At 41.8% G+C, this 19380-nt stretch overlaps 1 protein-coding gene across 1 annotated transcript; it reads left to right on the top strand.

The window, feature by feature from the left end:
* The first annotated feature begins 12971 nt into the window (after positions 1-12971).
* On the top strand, positions 12972-15278 carry LOC109034093 (uncharacterized). The gene is made up of 2 exons (XM_019047028.2): positions 12972-13196; positions 14079-15278. Exon 2 carries the CDS (start codon positions 14122-14124, stop codon positions 14566-14568), a length of 447 nt encoding a protein of 148 aa, XP_018902573.2. The 5' UTR covers positions 12972-13196; positions 14079-14121; the 3' UTR covers positions 14569-15278.
* Positions 15279-19380: the final 4102 nt, after the last annotated feature.

Below are 19380 nucleotides of genomic sequence, written 5' to 3'. Positions count from 1 at the left end.
GGAAAGTCACAAACTGAGTTACGTGGTTTCGCACTTTAGCCGGAGCTATTCTTCTGCAACATTCATACATGTATTTTTGTACATGTATTTCGAAGAGGATGTGGAACGTCAAGGCAGTTGTCAGGAGGGTCAATTATCATAAAATTCAACACGGGCTCACTAATTTACAAAAGGCACCCGTCGCGGCAATCCCCGTCCCGTGCTTTGGCACGTGAGTGTCGTGAGTCAATAAAACCAGGAGATGTAACTGCAAAAGTTGCAATGAGCTTTAATTGTCGTAAATTCTAGCTTCGGAATGCGCACACTTGAGTGCGCTTACGAGGGGGGCATTTAACAGTTAACACGTCGTTGTACAAACCAGTGGAGACTATTTACATTGAGCAGAGACCTGAATTATGAGACGATTCGACTTCTCACCCTCGACTTTCAGATCAGCCCGGGAGGCTGGAGCAGTGGCGTGGCGTGCTTTGCGATACATCGATTGATCCTCCATTTAAACCAATGGAAAAGGATCGATAAAGAGAGTGTTCGCAACCAACACCTTAATGATCGATATTTATCATGGCTTTTTATGGGGAAGTATCGATAGTCAATCCCGGGAGGGTGGAGGGATGGGCGCACACGACGACGGTAGCAAATCCGAGACATTTGATGGTTGCCAAGCTGTCATTCGGAACTGGTTTGATTTGATGGGCGGTTAAATGGGAGCGAATGCAATCTCAGCTTTGAAATTACTTTGGATCGCTCGATGATAGGTTAACGCCTCTTTTTGAGACATGGCGATCAGGGCGGCGCTCTGTTCGGTCTGTTTGACCTGCTGGCGAGCCCATTTCGTCTGGGTGCTCTCTAATATTCGCCACGTTATGCAAAAAAATTGTCCTTAGTTTATTTGATCAGTGGAACTGTAGCCCAGACAGTTTGACGAGGTGGTTATTTCAGTATAGGGAGTTAATTTGTTGTTTCCCGCACGAAGCATGTAACTCCATTCTGAGGTTGTAAAATGGATTCAAACAATTTAATTTTATACGAGTATATCCCAGCGAAATTTTTGTAGAGCATTTGGATGATTTTTACATAAGATCAGAGGAAAAATCACTGATATTATCAGCAGGAAATCCCTAAGATTATCCTATAATAGTAAAAATGCAATTTGCGCGGAGAAATTCGGTAACGTTGAATTGAACGTTAAATTACCTTCTTTCGTGGTGGAAACGACGAATTGGGATAGTACCCCAATCCAGCATGAAAACTTAATTTTAAATTTGAGCATAAAGACATTTTTCTTATTGAACTTTGAAAGACTACACTAAAAAGAGACACAACTCAGAGACCGAGACCTATGAAATGTACTTGAGATGCATAGGCTCCGATAAAACTGTACCTCAAACAGGGCCGGATTTTCCAACTTGCCGCCCATGGGCCGCCTGTATTTTGCCGCCCCCTTCTCATTCCTTTTGAAACATCAATAAAAACCATCAAGTGAACGTGCCAGCGGGGGAGGGGTGCATGAGACGCGTTTACTCGTGTTGGACACATTTTTTGGGAAAGTCCTGTCAACACTACTGGCAAAAGGTCACGGAACTTTGCGCGAAAGTCAAGTTTCGTAAACCTATCTCTAATGGACAAGGCTATTCCTAAGAAATGAACGAAAAAATTATGAAAGAACAAACACTTTGGTTTAATGATTTTAACTTCCGCCGCCGCGCCGCGCAGAACGCAACGTGTTTGGCGCGATGCGTGAAGTATTCACGAACTCTTGTAGGCGCTATGCGTTTCACGCTGACCGCACTTTGGCGCAATGCGTGAAGTATTCATGCATTCTTGTAGGCACTGTCCGTTTCACGCTGACCACAATAACCGCACTGTGTTTGATGCAATGCGTGAAGTATTTGTGCAGTTTTGTAGGCGCTAATATGTGTTACATGCCGATTGCCGCACCGAGGGCTTCTCCTTTTCATCTCAAGTCCTCGTCATCATTTCTCCCTAAGTCGCGCCGTTCCGGGCCAAATTGTGTGTTTGGTTTCTCTCTTGACTCGACTAATTAAAGGTGCTGTCTCTTGTATCACTGAAAGACGACAAAATTATAAATTACTATACTCTCAGGAAATGAGAGATTTTGTAGCCTATTCTCGTTTGTATTTTTTTTTCTAAATCCGATTTTTTTTATACCTACATTTAGAAAAATTGCAAAATTTTCCGCCCTCTAGATTTGCCGCCATGGGCCGAGGCCCATGTGGCCACCCCCTCAATCCGGCCTTGACCTCAAAGGCGAGTTTGATTTTGTCAGCTTTTAGTTCTGAATTTTTTACAGAATGTACTTTGAAACTAGTTTTAGTTGATTTCATGAATATCTCAATTTTTTCAAAAACTGCACTTGCCTTTATGCATATTATGTGTATTTTGTCAGTATCGTCTGAATTCACCATATTCGTTAATAATCGTATCATGAGGCTGTTTTTGGAATTTGAAACTACTTCAGGTATGACTCCGTCAAATCTTCGATTAAAAAATTTCCATACGAATAACTGCCAGGTTTGGAGGTGGATATATTTTCATTCTGCCTTGTTGGTCACCGCAGCTGCTGCAAGGTTTGTCGATAATGCACGTCGACCCCGCTTTCTCGCGGTTTCCTCAATTTGAATAAATTAAAGCTTTAGGATCGAAGATAGCTCGTCGGAACAAAAATAGGTATTTTAAAGCTCACTCGGTCCAGTGACTTCTAATCGGAAATTCATTTGAGTCTCGTCTCCGATGGCGTGTCAGGAAATTTGTGGTTTCCGATCTCGAAACGATCTCGGTGGTTGAGCAAGCACAGATTCGATGCATACGCTAAAACCGACCAGAGTGGTTTATGATAGTTTCCGAGATGTTTTAAAGTATATTTATTCAACAAAGACAGCTTGCAAGGGCCTCTGATCTGAGCAACGTTCTTCGCAAAGTAAACACTGGCGTTTAAGAGGCGTTCGTGCCAGAACTCAAAGTTTGAATCACTTATATTTGAGACTCCTGGAGCTACACAGAGTAACCCTTTCCCCGCAAACCTCCATGCATCCATAATCTCAACTCAAAATATCATCTTATAATAGTATGCGTTACTCCGCAACTGCTCATTTTTAGTATAGCTATTAGGAGGGAAAACGATTGCAACTAATTTTTCTGAAGAATTCTACATTGAGAGTAAAGAGTAAGATAAAACAAGCGGGAAAGCTTTGATATTATACTCGTATTATAGAAGCGCTCAGCGGTTTTCTATGTAGGCGCGTTTTTTTTTAAGTTACCCGAAGAAATTGAGCAACGTAGAGTGGAGGAACTCGCCTCACCAAAATTTCAGTTATCAATTTTGAGAAAAGCACACTACCGTTAAAAAAATAAATTGTAAAAAACGACTATCGTCTTCTGCTCTTGAGCCCCTCCCCCCCCCCCCCGGATTCTGGACCTAACATCTACGCCACCGTTAAGTGTTAAGGTGATTAGATGGACGCCATATTTTGTGTCAGAACGGCATGCAATATATCGCATCAATTGGTTCCATATTTTCAGCTACTCGTCATTTTTCTCCAATTTTGAGATCGCACTTTTGTTGCCAGGAGACTAAAGCACTCACCAATTTTAACATAGAAATTCAACGTAATGAAGGCGTGGTTTTTTAGAGAAAAAAACATCGCATTCGATACTGATATCGAAATAGCACTCGAATGCGATATTTTCTCTCTGAAAAAACCACGCCTTAATTACGTTGAATTTCTTTGTTAAAATTGGTGAGTGATTTAGTCACCTGACAACAGAATTGCGATCTCAAAATTAAAAAAAATGACGAATAGCTGAACACATGGAACCAACTGATGCGATAAATCACATGCCGGTCTGACACAAAATATGGCGTCCATCGAATCACCTTAAGATCACTGCATTCTGCAAAGGCTGAGCCTATACTTCTCTGCTTATAGCAAGATTACGTCATCACATTGATGATAATCCACTTAGTATTTAAAATGTAATTTTTTTTAAAGACAGATGCCTCGCTTTTATCAACGCCATATTCTATGATAAAAGTATTTCCAGTAAAACCTCGCACAACGGGCACATTTTTGCATAAGTACAGCTAGTTTTATTTGCAGTTCCCGCTTGGACCGTAGCATATTTTTTTCGACTGCTCTATTCAGCGGCATAGAATTTTTCCGGCGGCCGTAAAACAGAACTACAACCTTTTATTTTTCATTAGCCGCGGCTGAAAACGTGCACTCATCATCAGCAGAACTTTTTTTTCGGAGCGCTTTCGCGGAGCCAGATTAAACTTTCCCGATTACGGCGCGGGCTCAAGGTTTTGAATCGAGCCCGGCACACCGGCCGAGCAGCGTTCCGTAGGCGCAGGTACATTAGATCCCTGCCGGTATAGTTTACATGCATGTATTGGTATTCGGGATGTTTTAAAGCATATTTGAGTTTTACACCGACAGCTCGGAGCAGGAGCCGAGTTGAACAGCGCTCTTGTAAAGTCAACACGAACGTTGCCGCATCTCCGTCATGACGTCGATGTGCGTGGGGTTACCGCGGTGCAAAAATGGCAACGCTGTCGCGGCTCAAAGCTCGTTTTGAAATATTTACACTCTTGTAGCGGACGCGAAGAATCCGGCCGGTGGATCTTGCAATTCAGCGCATAAACCTAAACGCAAATCGCACGCTTGCCACTTGCCGACCTAATCCGAGCTCCCATACTTCTCCGCCTCCGCCGGGCGTTCCTCGGCTTACCCGCGGCAATTTTTCTCCCCCTCCCCCGCGCCCCCCGGAATAAACTGCCGGGAGTGCGATAAGAGCTTACTTTCCCGTCATCGATGTGAATGACGGGGAAAGGCTATCGGGAAACCGCTCGTCCTCGTCGTCGGCAGCACCTTTAAATACCACACTCCGACGCTCCAAGTCGAGAAATACCTGCCTCCGCTCCTTGTCAAGTTTTATTTTTCACAGGAAAACTTATCATTTTTCTTCGCAAATTTCACTGGATTTTCCTTCACGTTACCTATACTTTATAATAATCTGGACGTATTACACGGAGAAAAAAACTTCGTGCGTGGGACCCTAAGTTTAGGTCATATGGATCTCTGAAGTTTTCGGATTGAGCATTTGAACACTTTAGGTCTAGTTATCGAGGTTTGGATCACACATCTGAAACTTCAGTTTCAGATGTTTTTCGAAGTTTTTCGGATGTGAGAACCGAAGTACTTCAGACGTAAGAACTGAAGTTTCAGATGTGTGATCCAAACCTCAGCAGCTGGACATTAAGTGTTCGAATGCTCAATCCGAAAACTTCAGAGATCCATATGACCTAAACTTAGGGTCCCACGCACGAGGTTTTTTCCTCCGTGTAATGCTAAAAGGAACTATGTTGCATGCAAACCCTATGCACATAGTTCTTTTTAGCATAAATACGTCAATTTGACGATGAGCCTGTTGCAAACTTCAGTTAGAGCAAAAAGAAAAGATGCTCCCTGTAATAAATGACTCGAAAATCACAATGACCGCATCGGAAAAGTCTGAAATACACTCTTAACTTCACAATCTGCTTCAGAAATAGCTCCCCGCCTCAAAAAAGATAATATGGCACAGATGAACTTTTCTTAAGAGGAGTGGTTCCATCCAACCCTTACGTATTAGGATGCTGCGCAATATTCAACATGGCTGACGTTTTCACGAGCAAATCGTGAGTTAGCACCATAGAATTTATTAAAGCAAGGAACATGCAGGGCCAGATTTAGGGGGTGGCCACATGGGCCGCGGCCCATGGTGGCAAATGTTGAATTTTTTTTTTTTTCAAATGTAGGTATCAAGAAAAAAAATCTGATTCAGAAAAAAAATTACAAACGAGAAAAGGCGAAAAAACCTCTCATTTCCTGAGAGTTAAAGTGTAATTTCTAATTTGTTCGTCTTTCGGTGATACAAGAGACAGCGCCTTTCATTAGTCTAGTTGAGAGAGAAACCAAACATGCAATTTGTCCTGGAGCGGCGCGGCGCAGAGAGCAATGATGACGCGGACTTGAGATGGAAAGGAGGAGCCCTCGGCGCGCCGGTCAGCATGAAACACCTAGTAGCGCCTACAAGACTCCATGAATACTTCATGCATTGCGTCAAACGTAGTGCGGTCAGCAGCGGGCGCCGTGCGGCGTGAAACGCATAGCGCCTACAAGGCTCCATGAATACTTCACGCATTGCGTCAAACGTAGTGCGGTCAGCAGCGGGCGCCGTGCGGCGTGAAACGCATAGCGCCTACAAGGCTCCATGAATACTTCACGCATTGCGTCAAACGTAGTGCGGTCAGCAGCGGGCGCCGGGCGGCGTAAAACGCATTGCGTCTACAAGACTGTAGGGATACGCCACGCATTTGCGCCAAACACAGTGCGGTTAGTGCGGTGGCGGAAATTAAATTCATTAAACCACATTCATGTTTATTCTTTCATAATTTTTTCGTTCATTTCATATAAATCATTTTGCGTAGCATCCTGGTGCGCAAGGCTCTAAACGGAATGACCCCCCTTACGAAATATTCACCTGAGCCGCAGTGTCGTTTTTGAAGCAGGAAGCTTTAAGAAACGAATATTTCTGACGAAGATCGTGAAGTTTGAAGTGTATTTCAGACCATACCAATACGCTCATCATGATTTTGGAGTGAGTTTGTGGAATAATATCTCCTCTTTTCGCTCTATCTGAAGTGTGCGACAGGCCCGTTATTTCAAAAACCAACTTGCCCTTTAATTGGTATCCTTAGGAAATTTCCTATGCCATTTACAGATGTACTGCAAGAGTCAAGTCCCATTTTGACGAGGTGAGTTTTGCGACATCGCATGCGGTGCTTCAGTATTTATGTGGTCACATGACGAAAACTTGGCTGATCACCACCCTCCCGGAATTGAGACCGCGCCACCAGCTCCTAACGACTTCTCAATCTCTTCGAAAAGAAATTTGCAATCTTTAAAAGAGTGATCTCCTCGGGAAGTCATAAACAAAATGAACATATCGGGAAGTCAGGCAGGATGCATTATTCAGTTGCAGGAGGATCGAGCTCTCCTACTTATTCAAAGCGGGATAAACGGGAAAAGAAGGCAGGGCAGTTGATATCTGTTTTATCCTCCGGGCTGAGATTTCCCTCCAAACCAAAGCAACGCTGCCGTTTTTCATCAAAAACCATGCATTCTCGTGGAAAATAAATAAATTGTGGATTTTTCCTGGACCTCGGCAGCGACGCGAACGTGTGTTTTGGACGTGTGCGGTCCCTCTCTTCTCATTTTTGACGTTCTCAAGTTCACCGTTTGCGGTAGTCGGGGTCTTTGAGACTTGGACCCTCAGGGCCCCGACTGGAGCTTCGTTCCTGAAGTTGAAAGTCGTGATCGCTATTCAGCTAATCAAAGCCAATTGAATCTTAATTGCTTATGGATACCTCGCATATTTTCATGTGCTTCTTTCATCCGTTCCCAAGTGATATAAACTACCGGGAAAGAAGATAGCGGAATAAATCGTAAGAGATCGAGAGGTTCCTCAAAATGACGTAGACTAATGAAAACTCAAAATTAGGCTTACGAATTAGTTTACAACGCAAGTTGTTTTACAACTGTGTTAGTTTTTTTAAAATTTTTTGGAGGATATGTAGAATAATAAAACATTATACATGTTCAAAAGTTCGAAAATATATTCATTGAACATTAGGTGAGTGTTGCTGGATTGTCACACGGTCCGGTTTTTCTTTTGCTTAGAATTTAAGTATCAGAATATGCGCGTTTCCAGGTTAAAAAACAAAAACGAATCACATGAAAATCCTGCGACACCGTCATGATGATCATTGAAGATCTTTTTGTCTGTCGTAGATCATTGATGATGACCACTGATGATTCATACCACAGAGGTGAGCTTCAAAGCTCGTTCATACGAAATCAGTCCCATTTAGGTTGACCTTTCTTACCGCCACTGAATCGATTAGATCATTAAAAATACTTTTTAATACTTTTTTATGGCACTGTTTACCGGAAGTAACCTTCCGTTTGAAAGAAATTGCAGTTTTGGGATAGCATTCGTAAAGATAATAATAAAGATAACACCGCTTGTTCACGGAAAACAATAAAACGTTATGATAGCAGCCAAAGAATATGTGTGAAGATCCCTAAATGCTGGCTTGACTGCCCCTGCAGTTGTGTATGCATTGCCAGGATTTAAAGTTAACTGCGCGGGCAGTCAAGCCAGCATCTAGAGATCACTAGGCTCATTTTCAGCACTTTATTTTTTTGGTGTTGGTTTAAGCTCATCAAAAATCAAGAACAACTTTACTCAAAACGATTCTATGAGTAAAATGTTTCCACTTCTGCAAGGCTGTATCAGTATTATACACTTCAAGTTCTTCTAGTATGTATTTTATGACCATGCAACTTGCTCCTAAGGCCAAGAGCCAAGATTCCACACGTATTTATTTTAATATCTACGCATAAACGGCTCTGAGTTACAGTTGAGCAGAAAACTCAGAGGATTGGCAAGAGCATATAATTTTATGATTAGCGCACGCGTGTCACTTTTACGTCTTACTCGTGGGAGAAATAGATTGCTTGCCACTGTCAAGCCGAATTTCCGGTATATTAGGAACAATTTAAATTTCGAAAACGTTATTTACTTTTCTTTTTTCTATTTGCTAAATTGAGCTGCGCGCCTGTCACCTCACAGTACGCCGTGGATAGAATTTCTGAGGGTTCGAAGCCTATACTATTTTCGCGGTGTGCACAAAGTCAACACCGGCATGAATCTACTCTGAATCCAGAATCACAAACCTCTGTATATTTTCTAACGACTGTTGATCACAATTTCACCGTGTTTGAACAACTGCGTGGTTGATCGCTTTTTCCCGAATGATGCGGGGTGCCATCATGCGTTACGCATCGCTCCAGTTCCATACGTCTGCGTGGAACCACTTGCCATGGCCATCGATAAAATGAGCGGAATCAAGTTCATTTATATAGAAAACCTCTGAGTATAATTTAATATACACATTTAAGGGACTAAAAACAGGAAATTTCAGAAATGAATGTGTACAATCTGAGAGTGATATTAAACTTTAGCATTAAGGATTCAATGACAAAAATGAATTAAAATAACAGCTTACTTCATTTACTGTTCCTGGCAGACAAAAATATACATAAAATAATAAAGGCAATTTGATTTGTTAAATTATAGTTGTTCTTTTCAAGGAGTGTCATGCATGTATACCTTGTTACTCTGCAAATCCTCATATAGTGCGAATATCTCTATATTATACAGCTACAAGCAAAATCTTGGAAGCACTATTTCTGACGAACTGCCGGACCGATAAGGATGATCTTTACATGTATTTCATCTGTAGTAGATGTAGATGTGCAAAAAATTATGAAACCCCGAACTTTTAATGTTGTAGAGCTTTTAAAGCTCATGTCACTTAAGTCCAATGTTAATAGCGTGAGAGATATGTCGTTTCCGCTAGAAACGTCGAGGTGTGGGATTCTACCTGAGTGACTCGAATAAACGATAAAACAATAGAAAAGCTCGTGAAGGGCTCCTCATTCGAAGAGTTGAGGAACGGTGCATCGCTCAGGGTTCAAGGTTCAAGGTCCAAGGTATAAGGTTTAACTCAATTTTTCCTGCATTCTTCCGGCTTCGATTTGTGGCATTGGTCAATTTACTTGATTGCTGAATTTCTATTAATATTTACAGCAGATAAACAGCAGATACAAAGTGAGAAGGCAGGCGCTGCGTCGCGTCGGGACGGACCAAATATTATTAACTCTTAACGGTCGAAATCCGATTTTTTATTTTAAATTAAGTATTTAAAAATAACATGGACATTTCTCCAGTAAGTGGACTGTGAAATTATGTACATCCAGCTATTCCTCATCATTTACAAATCTAAGTGTTACGTCAACAATTTGGAAATCGATGCAGCTCGAACACAAAATGGTGTATTAAAATGGAAGAACATTCTCGCCTATACATATGCGTATAGGGCCCGCGAAGCGGGCCTGAGGGCGCGAGGCGCCCTCCCGGGGGTTGGGCCGCGTAGCGGTCAGGGGGCAGGCCCCCTAGTATTTTCATAGGCATGGTTTCAAAATGTGTGTCCTCGATTTTAACTCGCGAGAGATTCCATTATAAAGCATATATTTTGATTCAATTAGTTCGTAAACCGAGCGAGCATGGAGTGGTTGGTTAGTTTGATATTGAGGAGCTCAAAGATGCTCATTTACAACATTTTCCTTTTCATAGAATAAGTGATAAGTCTGTAGGACGGAAATTAGTGCTTCCTTCTACGGCAGGATATATCATTTGTAAGCAGTCCGTGAATTGACGCTGCACGCTGTAAGCGAAAAGAAGTGAGGCTGATGGGATTTAAGGGGAAGGGAAGAGCGCAAAGTTGGGACGTAAGAATTGGGAATAGGAGGAGGGAGGAAGGTTAAAGCAAAGGTGTGTGAATTGTCGAAGTCGAAGGGGTTTATCATGACGGCAAGTTCAAATCAATTACATGGGAAGAATATGACAATTATTCTGCGAGCGAATACGCGAGTGCCGAATCTACGGAAAAGCAAGTATTATTTGTTTAAAGGTGGGAAGGGAAAACGAGGAAGAGAAACTTTCTTCGTGGAACTCAAACTTTGGGTAGGTTCAGCTACTTGCCTGATTTTATTAGTTCCCCGGGGAAGAACTTGAAGTCCAGAAACATTCACAGCTCAGAGAGAGAGAGATGGCATTTTCAAGCTAGAGGTTTGAAAAGGATTGAACTGGTTAATGAACATTTTTAACCTTACCAAGCGCAAGCTGTAAGATGTAAAGTACCATAAATGACGATTTACATTCATTGGAATCAGTGGGCCCAAGTCGGGTGTTGCCTTCGATGCTTTCAAAAGGCGAAAAAGATCTTAAAGTGCTTATAAACTAATCTGTAAATCCACGGTCGTAGCTACAAGAGGTGTTTGTACTGAAGACGTGCCAAAGTAGTATTTTAAACCGAACAAGTTTTTAAATTCAAGCTCGCATCGACTCCTCATTGAAATTGAATCGAAACGTTGAGTAATCATGAATTCTACAATAATCACGTCCTAGTTTCCCAATCTTTTCATGTTCATGGTGATTTCGAGGTGGTGCGGTAATGCACGAAGAATAATTAAACTACATTTTGCAATTGGACTACATTTTGCAATTTGGAACTATAAATTCTAGTCCAGTTTAAGAGCAACGCAAGTGCCATTAGTTTCCCTATGCACATACGTGTTTTTCAAAAACACCATATGACAAAAATGCAAAATGCAATCCAATTAGGAACGAAAATATCTGGTGTGACCGTAAAAACACTTATGTGCATGAAGGAAGATAATGGTAAATCAGTTGTTTCTAAAAAAGCCAGGAAGTGTAGTTCATGATTGCAAAGTGTGGTCCATGAAGATCTCTACAGAATGTGCAGCTCAGAACTTTGTGCCTGGGCATTTCATTTTCTGCGAGTGCAGCGAGGCAACGGGGGCGTTGTGTGTGCGATTCCTTACGAAAGGGACGCAGGATCCCCCCTCTCCGCCCCCTCCATCCTCTGTGCCCCCTTCACCCCCTCTTGCAGAGGGCACGGGGCATAGGAAAGTAATTTTTCACTGACGGCAGCGAGCGTTGGCCACGAGCCAGGATCTCCTCTCGACCGTCATCCTGGCAAGTGCCAAATGGCACTCGAAAACCGCATAACTGCTCATTCGATCGAGATTCAGGGAGGTCGTTTTTTGCACAAGCTGGCAAAGTGCCGCTGTGCGATTCGTCGACCGTCGGAAGATAGTTAAACGTGCAATGAGTACGTAAAACACGCGCTCGCCTCGCACAAAATTACCGATGGATAATGCGATAGCTCGAAGTTGCACTGGAAAAAAAAAACACATTGAATCTAGAGCTCAGACTCTTGAAAACATTGACAAGAAAAAATACTCTTGATTCAAACAGATTTAAGCTTAAATCAAAAGGAAATCCGCTCAAATTAAGAGGCTTAATTCTAGATTTGAAGCAAAAATCCGATTGAATCGAGAGTATTTTTTCTTGTCGATGCTTTTAAGAGTCTGCATGGACTCTAGATCCAATGTGTTTTTTTTCCAGGGTGGGCTCAGAATAATTCAATAATTGCTCGATGTAACGGGTAAAATTTCGATTTCTTTTGCAAACTTTAAAACAAACCTCGTTCTTCGATTATACACGTTGAGTTGATTATCACTCTCACGCCACAAGAGGTCCACCCTCAATCGTGGAAGTGCACCCCTCGGCTGAAGGGTAGGGTGTGAAGGGGGTTGTTTCAATACGAGATTTTTTTTCACTTTCTCAGGTAAATGGCTAGCAACATTCGATTAATTAAAATGTCATTAAAAACTTCTGTGAATCTTTCAGTTGATTTTTGTGCAAAAACCTTTGATAATAAGCCTCCTCCGTTTGCAAAATATCGTAACACTAAAATAATTATACAAACAGTGATACAGCAAAATGTGATTGTAATAATTGTAATAATTAGGTCTCGAGGAACTAGTAAAATAGCCTAGTGGGAAAACTAGTGGTGAAGCGTGGATGATCGACTATCGATATTTCCCCATTTGAGGCTATAGTAAAGAATCGATTGTTAAGGTGTTCCTGTTTATCGATCCTATTCCATAAGTGTAAATGGAAGATCAATCGATAAATCGAAAAGCACGCCACGCCACGGGGAAACCCTCAGCGCGTTAAGGAAAACCGGTAGAGTAATTAAAATGCTCCTCAAGATCTCGCAGAGAGCCTAGCTTCACGATGTTAAATTAGATCCTTCGATAAAATTGCGATGTTGAATTCGACGCAGCGACAAAGCTGTAGGTATAATATTTTAACTTGACGGCAACTTGCTTTTGATGGAGGCCTCACGGCATTTCCAGCTCATTCTCAGTGTTTAATTTTTGGGTTGGGAACCGACCAGTAGTGTAGTTCCTCTCGTTTCTTTCATTCTTGCAGGGTTTTCCCCGTAAAACGAGGGATTTTTTTTTTTTTAAAAAATGGATTTTCACCGTGGACAAACCTCGGGTTATCCCACTTTTTTCTCTACATGTGAACAAACATCGTGGAAGGAAGACATGCTTAAATACTCTACTATGATTGCTTTGGAACTCATTATTTTGTGAACTCCAACCAAGACAACATCGTTCCTTCATTCAGAGGTAAGCGGAATTTTTCTATGCGCAGCATTATTTCTCAAAAATTTGAAATTATTCTTAGTTTCTGGGAAAGAGCGGATATTCAATTTATTTAAGATGATTCCAATTAAGTAATGAGAGTCGGGTTATCTTCAAAGAAATAAAAATTACCAGAATTTTTAAATGATTCCATGAAGCAATTGTACCCGTTGCGGTGCCGTTTATTTACTTGAAATGTTAGATGCTTAAAAAATTATTAAATCTGTACTTACAGTGTCGCCTTCCAATATTAACGAAGATATTATCCCTTAAAAATCAATTGATACCTCGCAGTAGTGCTTATAGTATATCTCTTACCAATGGAGATGTTGCATGTGTGAGGAATTTGCGATTTGACTGTTGATTCTTGTGTAAAAGTTCGCGCGAAACACGATGGTGCCACTGATTTTCTCGGAAATTAACTTCCAAGCTCAAAAAAGCTCTCAAGTTGAGGCCAGAATGGAGGGCATATCCCACGCTATCCTGAGAGTCCACCTCCACATCAAGACAAACTCTCTATGCAAAGATAGGGAGCAAATACATTGACCGGGCTGCCACTTTATTTGGGGACTCCACAACTGAAGACACGGCAACCCTGCTAATGTATTTACTCCCTATCTTTGCATGGAGAGTTTGTCTGGATGTAGAGGTGGACTCTCAGGGTAGCGTGGGATATCCCCTCCATTTTGGCCTCAACTTGAGAGCTGTTTTTGAGCTTGGGAGATGATTTCAGAGAAAACCAGTGGCACCATCGTGTTTCTCGCGAACTTTCACGTAAGAATCAGTAGTCAAATCGCAAATTCCTCACACATGCAACATCTTCATTGACACTGTGGTATTTACGTTATTCTCTTTCTTGGTATCCAGATCTAGGTATCCTTCAGCGGACACATCGTTCCAACACAAAACCATGATGAATATCAAATATGCAGTAGCAGCGATTTTGTTGGTCACAACTCAGCTGGGACCGGCGCAAGGCTTCGGCTGGGCTGTGGTGGGCATCGGGACGGCGGTTCTGGGCACCATCATCGACGTGGTCGAGAAGACGGAGACCTGGTTGGTGGAGGTCCACAACGAGGGCAAACACGACGCGCACATGTGGTGCGCCTCGGCCGACGACAAAATCGGCCCGAAGGAGGGTCTCTGGGTGAAACCCGGGGAGAAGGTCGCCTGGGGTTTCCGCAGGAACCGCAGCACCCAGTTTTGGTGCACCATGGACTGGCATGGACAACGCGTCGGCTGGGACGTCTTCGTCACCAACTGGAAAGACGCTCCGAACCCAACCAAGTGGTCCATCAGGAACGACGGAGTCTACGACCAGTGGCGCAACCGAAAGTGGCGGAACCTTAATAGTTAGATCTTGATTTGTGAACATTTTGCTTTTCTTCGAATTGCCAGTGAAAATTGGACTGAATAATGCAATTAGGAACCACAATTTTAGCCTCATTTTAGGAACAACATATCGACGGTGTATATCCGTAATCACGTTTCTCGTTTGTTGTGTTAGGAAATCTACGCTTTTGTTTTATTTTTTTAAAAGAAGACAGGTAAACATCACTCCTTGAAATTTTCGGAAAATGTTCTTCATTGAGAGAAGGAAAATCACGGCAGTTTTCAAAAATTGCCGTCGAGTAGATTTCCATTTAAAAAAATTACTCAACTTGTGAGTTCCGAAGTGCGAGTATTTATCAAGTAGATTCTTGCAAGTTGGCAACAACGTTTTTCTTCCATTTACGTGTATGTAAAACATTTGATTCTAAAAAGGTATAGGTTACTTCACCTAGAATCGATATTTATGATGGATTTGAATGGAGGAAAAACAGTGTTGTCAACGCAACTGTGTTCAAATGTGCCTCAAGTGTGTCATAATTGAATCGAATGAAATTCTTGTAAAGTTTGCCTAATAGTCAAGATATTTTCCCGCAGATTATAGCAGCTACATGCTACACGTGACGTCTCTGTTAAATTCTTGAAACTGCGAAATAAATTTAACATGAAATGAAAGTTTGTAAACATTTTACAACGACGAAAAGAAAATAATTAACAATAATAAAAAAATAATTTGGAATCCTCTCGTATTCTTGTCTTTAGATATTTTCCATCTTCTACGTGTAAATATTTGTTGTTTTTTTTCTGAGGGGGGGGGGGGCACCAAAAATGCGGCCTAAATGGCGTTAAAGCCACATCTTCTCATCTGGTAAAAAACTATTCGGGTGTTCCGAGTAAGGCGTGTCATATCGCTATGATACCACTATTCGACCACGGAGGAGCTCGTGTTGCCTACACTGAAAATTGCAGGCGAACTACCAATGCGCTAGAATCGCTTCTTCACTTTTGGTAAAAGACATGTTTTGCGTAGTGCAAATCAAGTTTGAGATTCCGAAAATATCACTGAAAAAAAATTCTCGGCGTTTTTACTAAGGTCCGTTGGCACCTTTACCATCTCACTTTTTTTACTAATTATTGGTAATGGACCACTAGATTAGGTACGAATTTCAGCATTCTGATACATGTTTCTTGACCGAAATTTTCCGTAAAACACGATGAACACAACGAAAATTACCGAAATTAACTCCTAACGAAGATATTTAATGATTCTTGATGCGTCAATTCAAACCACCCGCTCATGAAAACTCAATGCTCTACGTGATGCATATCGCGCGCTAACGTTTATCATGACAGTCTCTGCGATATAAAAATCTGGCAACCTCAATCTTGACGCTTTGGCTCAGTTATAGCAAATTGCTAATAGTTTGAACAACACATGGTGGGAAATGAGCATTGCTCGATTGAGAAGCTTGCTGAAACCGTTGTAGTGGGCGATTTGACTCACGTAGAGTTTTGAGTTTCTTGTGAGCGGGCAGTTCAAATTCCTTGTAACCAATGTGAAATAAAAACGTTAATATATTCGTTAGGAGTTGGTTTCAGTGATATTCGTTGTGTGGATCGTTTTCTACGTGAAATTCTGGTTAAGAAACATGTATCAGATCGCTTAAATTCGTATCTTGTCTAGTGGTCCATTTTACCTAGACAGACTGGTAAGCTTACCTAAATACCGGTATTTTTACTGTTTTTTCAGGTAAGAATACCACTTTTATTGGTAATAAATTCCCGGTAACCCTACCATTTTATCTCGGTAATTCTACCATAGTCGATAAAAAATATTGGCGTTTTTACCAAGGTCCAGTAAAATTACCGAGAGAGATCAATAATTTTACTGAGTTTCTCGGTAAAATTACCAATGCCATAAATGGTAATTTTACCAAGAAAAAACTGGGATCAAATAGAACCATGAATTCTTGATAATTTTACACTTTTCTTTGTAAATACACCGAGATTTTTTTTTTCAGTGCCAATGAGCGAAATCCACGGAGCGATGCGGCAACAAAGTCCGATTCCGTACGGCCATTCGAGATGCTCCAATCTACGTCACACGCAAACGAACGCACACGGGCTCACAATCGGAGGCGCATCTCTCGTAAAAGAGCGGGCGCTCGTTCGCGGGTGTGCGTGCTCACGTTCATTGCTGGGCCCTGAAATGACACCAATCTAAATTATAAAGTTAATAATGTCATGTATAACTTTTAATATAGTCCGCCCAGCGTCATCATGTGCAGTTTAACCTTTCCCCGGCTCCCCTGCTCGGCCCTGCTCCAGTGTCGGCGCGCCATCTGCACGTTTTTCCATTATCGGCCGCCTCGATACAGCCCATTTCTCTTCAATAAAAATGACGGACCATCCGTCCTCCGCGTTCCGTGCACCCATCCTCGACGAAATCTTCCTCCTTTCTCCTTTCTTAGCATCGTCTTACTCCTCCGTGTCTCTGACCCGCGACGTAGGCTTGGGACGCTGCCGTCATCTGATGACGTCAAAGGGGCCCGTTTACGCATGCCTATTGAAAGTGGACTCTCTACGTAACGGACGATCAGTGAAACCTCGTACGTTTTCGATCGAAGCTAATAGGATACTCTGCGGACCAAAATCCATTTCCGAGAAGGAGAGGTATTAATTTACTTACATTATTCATCGGGCTCAAATTTTAAAATAATTCACTGCTATTTTATCCTATTTGTTAAAACCAAAATTTATTTATATCATGCCTGGAAATAGCTGCTTAATGTCCTCGAGGGGATTATCAAAGGAAACATTCGGATTTTCGAGACAATTTTTGTTTAACAACACTGGAACAAAAACACATTGGATCTAAAGTCCAGACTCTTGAAAACATTGACGAGAAAAAATACTCTTGATTCAATCAGATTCAAGCTTAAATCAAAAGGAAATCCGCTCAAATTAAGAGGCTTGGTTCTTGATCGAAGCAAAAATCCGATTGAATCAAGAGTATTTTTTCGTGTCGATGTTTTTAAGAGTCTGCGCGACACTAGATCCGATGTGATTATTTTTTTCCAGTGTATACTCAAAACAGTTTTTAGCGTTTTTATGACGAGCCACTTTTATGGATATTGTACACTCTGGAAAAAGTAGCCTCAATTTTCTAAATGATGAATCGACGGGAATCCTTTTTTCTAGCCGCTTCACGGCTAAAAGCTTTGACACCTTCTCCGAACGAGAGAAAAGGGCTCAAAAGGTGAGAAAGGTTGTAACGGAGGGACAAGTTTGTGAGAGTTTAATAGAAAGCTGAATTTTCCGTCCCTCCATCTCCTTCCCAATTCCCTGCCACGACCGAAGGGTTGCATCTTGATTTTCGGAGCAGTTTTAAAGCCGGAAAGTTGAATTTGAAAACTTTTCCGGAATGCTACCGTGTCGCATGGAGGCGTTCGCTCGGGCTCGATTCGCATAAATTTGCCTCCGGAGCAAACAGCGTTCCTCAAGTAAAAAGGAGACCAATGTATGCGTTGTTGCCATTTTTCTCACGCTTTAGCACGTCAAAATATGCCGGAAAGTGGAGCATGATATATGTATGGGTGTGTAGAATTGAGGGGCATGGAGGACAAGGCGCATAGGTGTAGCTTTTGAAAAATTGAGATATTGATGATTTCAAGCAGAACTGGATTATACATTCTGCATAACCACTATTTCTGGCATTTTCGGAACGACAGACATGCCATTGGTTTTCCTATGCAGATACGTGCTTTTATGGGAGAGCTACAGATAGTGGCTCCTTATTGCAAAATGGAATCTCACTAGTCCTAATGCACAGGGCCGGATTTACCTACTTGCCGCCAATGGGCCACGTATATTTTGCCGCTCCCTTCTCATTTGTTTTGAAACATCAATAAAAACCATCAAGTGAAGTACCGGAGGGGGAGGGGAGGGGTGCATAAGACACGTTCTTTCGTGTTGGACACATTTTTTGCGAAAACCCTGTCCACATTATTAGCAAAAGTTCACGGAACTTTACGCGAAAGTTAAGCTCCGTAAACCTATCTCTGTGTGAACATGGCCTTCCATTTGTAAGAAATAAACGTAAAAATGATGCAAGAACAAACATAAATGTGGTTTAATAATTTTAACCTCCGCCGCCGCGCCGCGATCACTACACTGTTTTTGACGCAATGCGTGAAGTATTCCTACAGTCTTGTAGGCGCTATGCGTTTCACGCCGATCGCTGCGCTGCTGAACGCACTGTGTTCGACGCAATGCGTGAAGTATTCATGAAGCCTAGTAGGCGCTATGCGTTTCACGCTGACTGCGCTGTTTTTGACATGTACTAATGAATATGTGAGTTGGTTAAAACTACTGCACAGTTAATGAACATCGGACTAAACACAATGATTAAATTTTGAGTTTTGTTGATGGATGAAATACACTATCAGCAATTTGGCAACTGCGAATTTCTTTATGTATATCATATATACGTCACGCCGCAACACAGTTTTTTCCTCACTTATTTCCTCATCGAGGGGAGGTAAGCGCCCCTCCCCCATGGCGGCTACTTATGTAGGCGAACAAGATGCTATTTTTAAGTACGGATCCAGTTTTAAACTCATCGTTGAAAAGATGACTTCCTATAAATGCGTCCCATTACAATGAAGCTTGGAAAAATAAACCTTCCATTCGCAATGGTGCCGAATGAGCTGTGAGACTGTTCCTGGATCTTGATCGTCACGTCACAGCTTGTAGCAAAGTTCCGCATTGGTCAAATCGTAAAAAAAAACCATCATTTTTTGTAACGATCCATGTCTGTCTATTCCATACATGCTTTATT

Source organism: Bemisia tabaci, chromosome 4 (assembly GCF_918797505.1).
Source record: "Bemisia tabaci chromosome 4, PGI_BMITA_v3".
NCBI lineage: Eukaryota > Metazoa > Arthropoda > Insecta > Hemiptera > Aleyrodidae > Bemisia > Bemisia tabaci.
The sequence above is the reverse complement of the archived record's forward strand: the minus strand, read 5'-3'. Positions and strand labels throughout refer to the sequence as shown.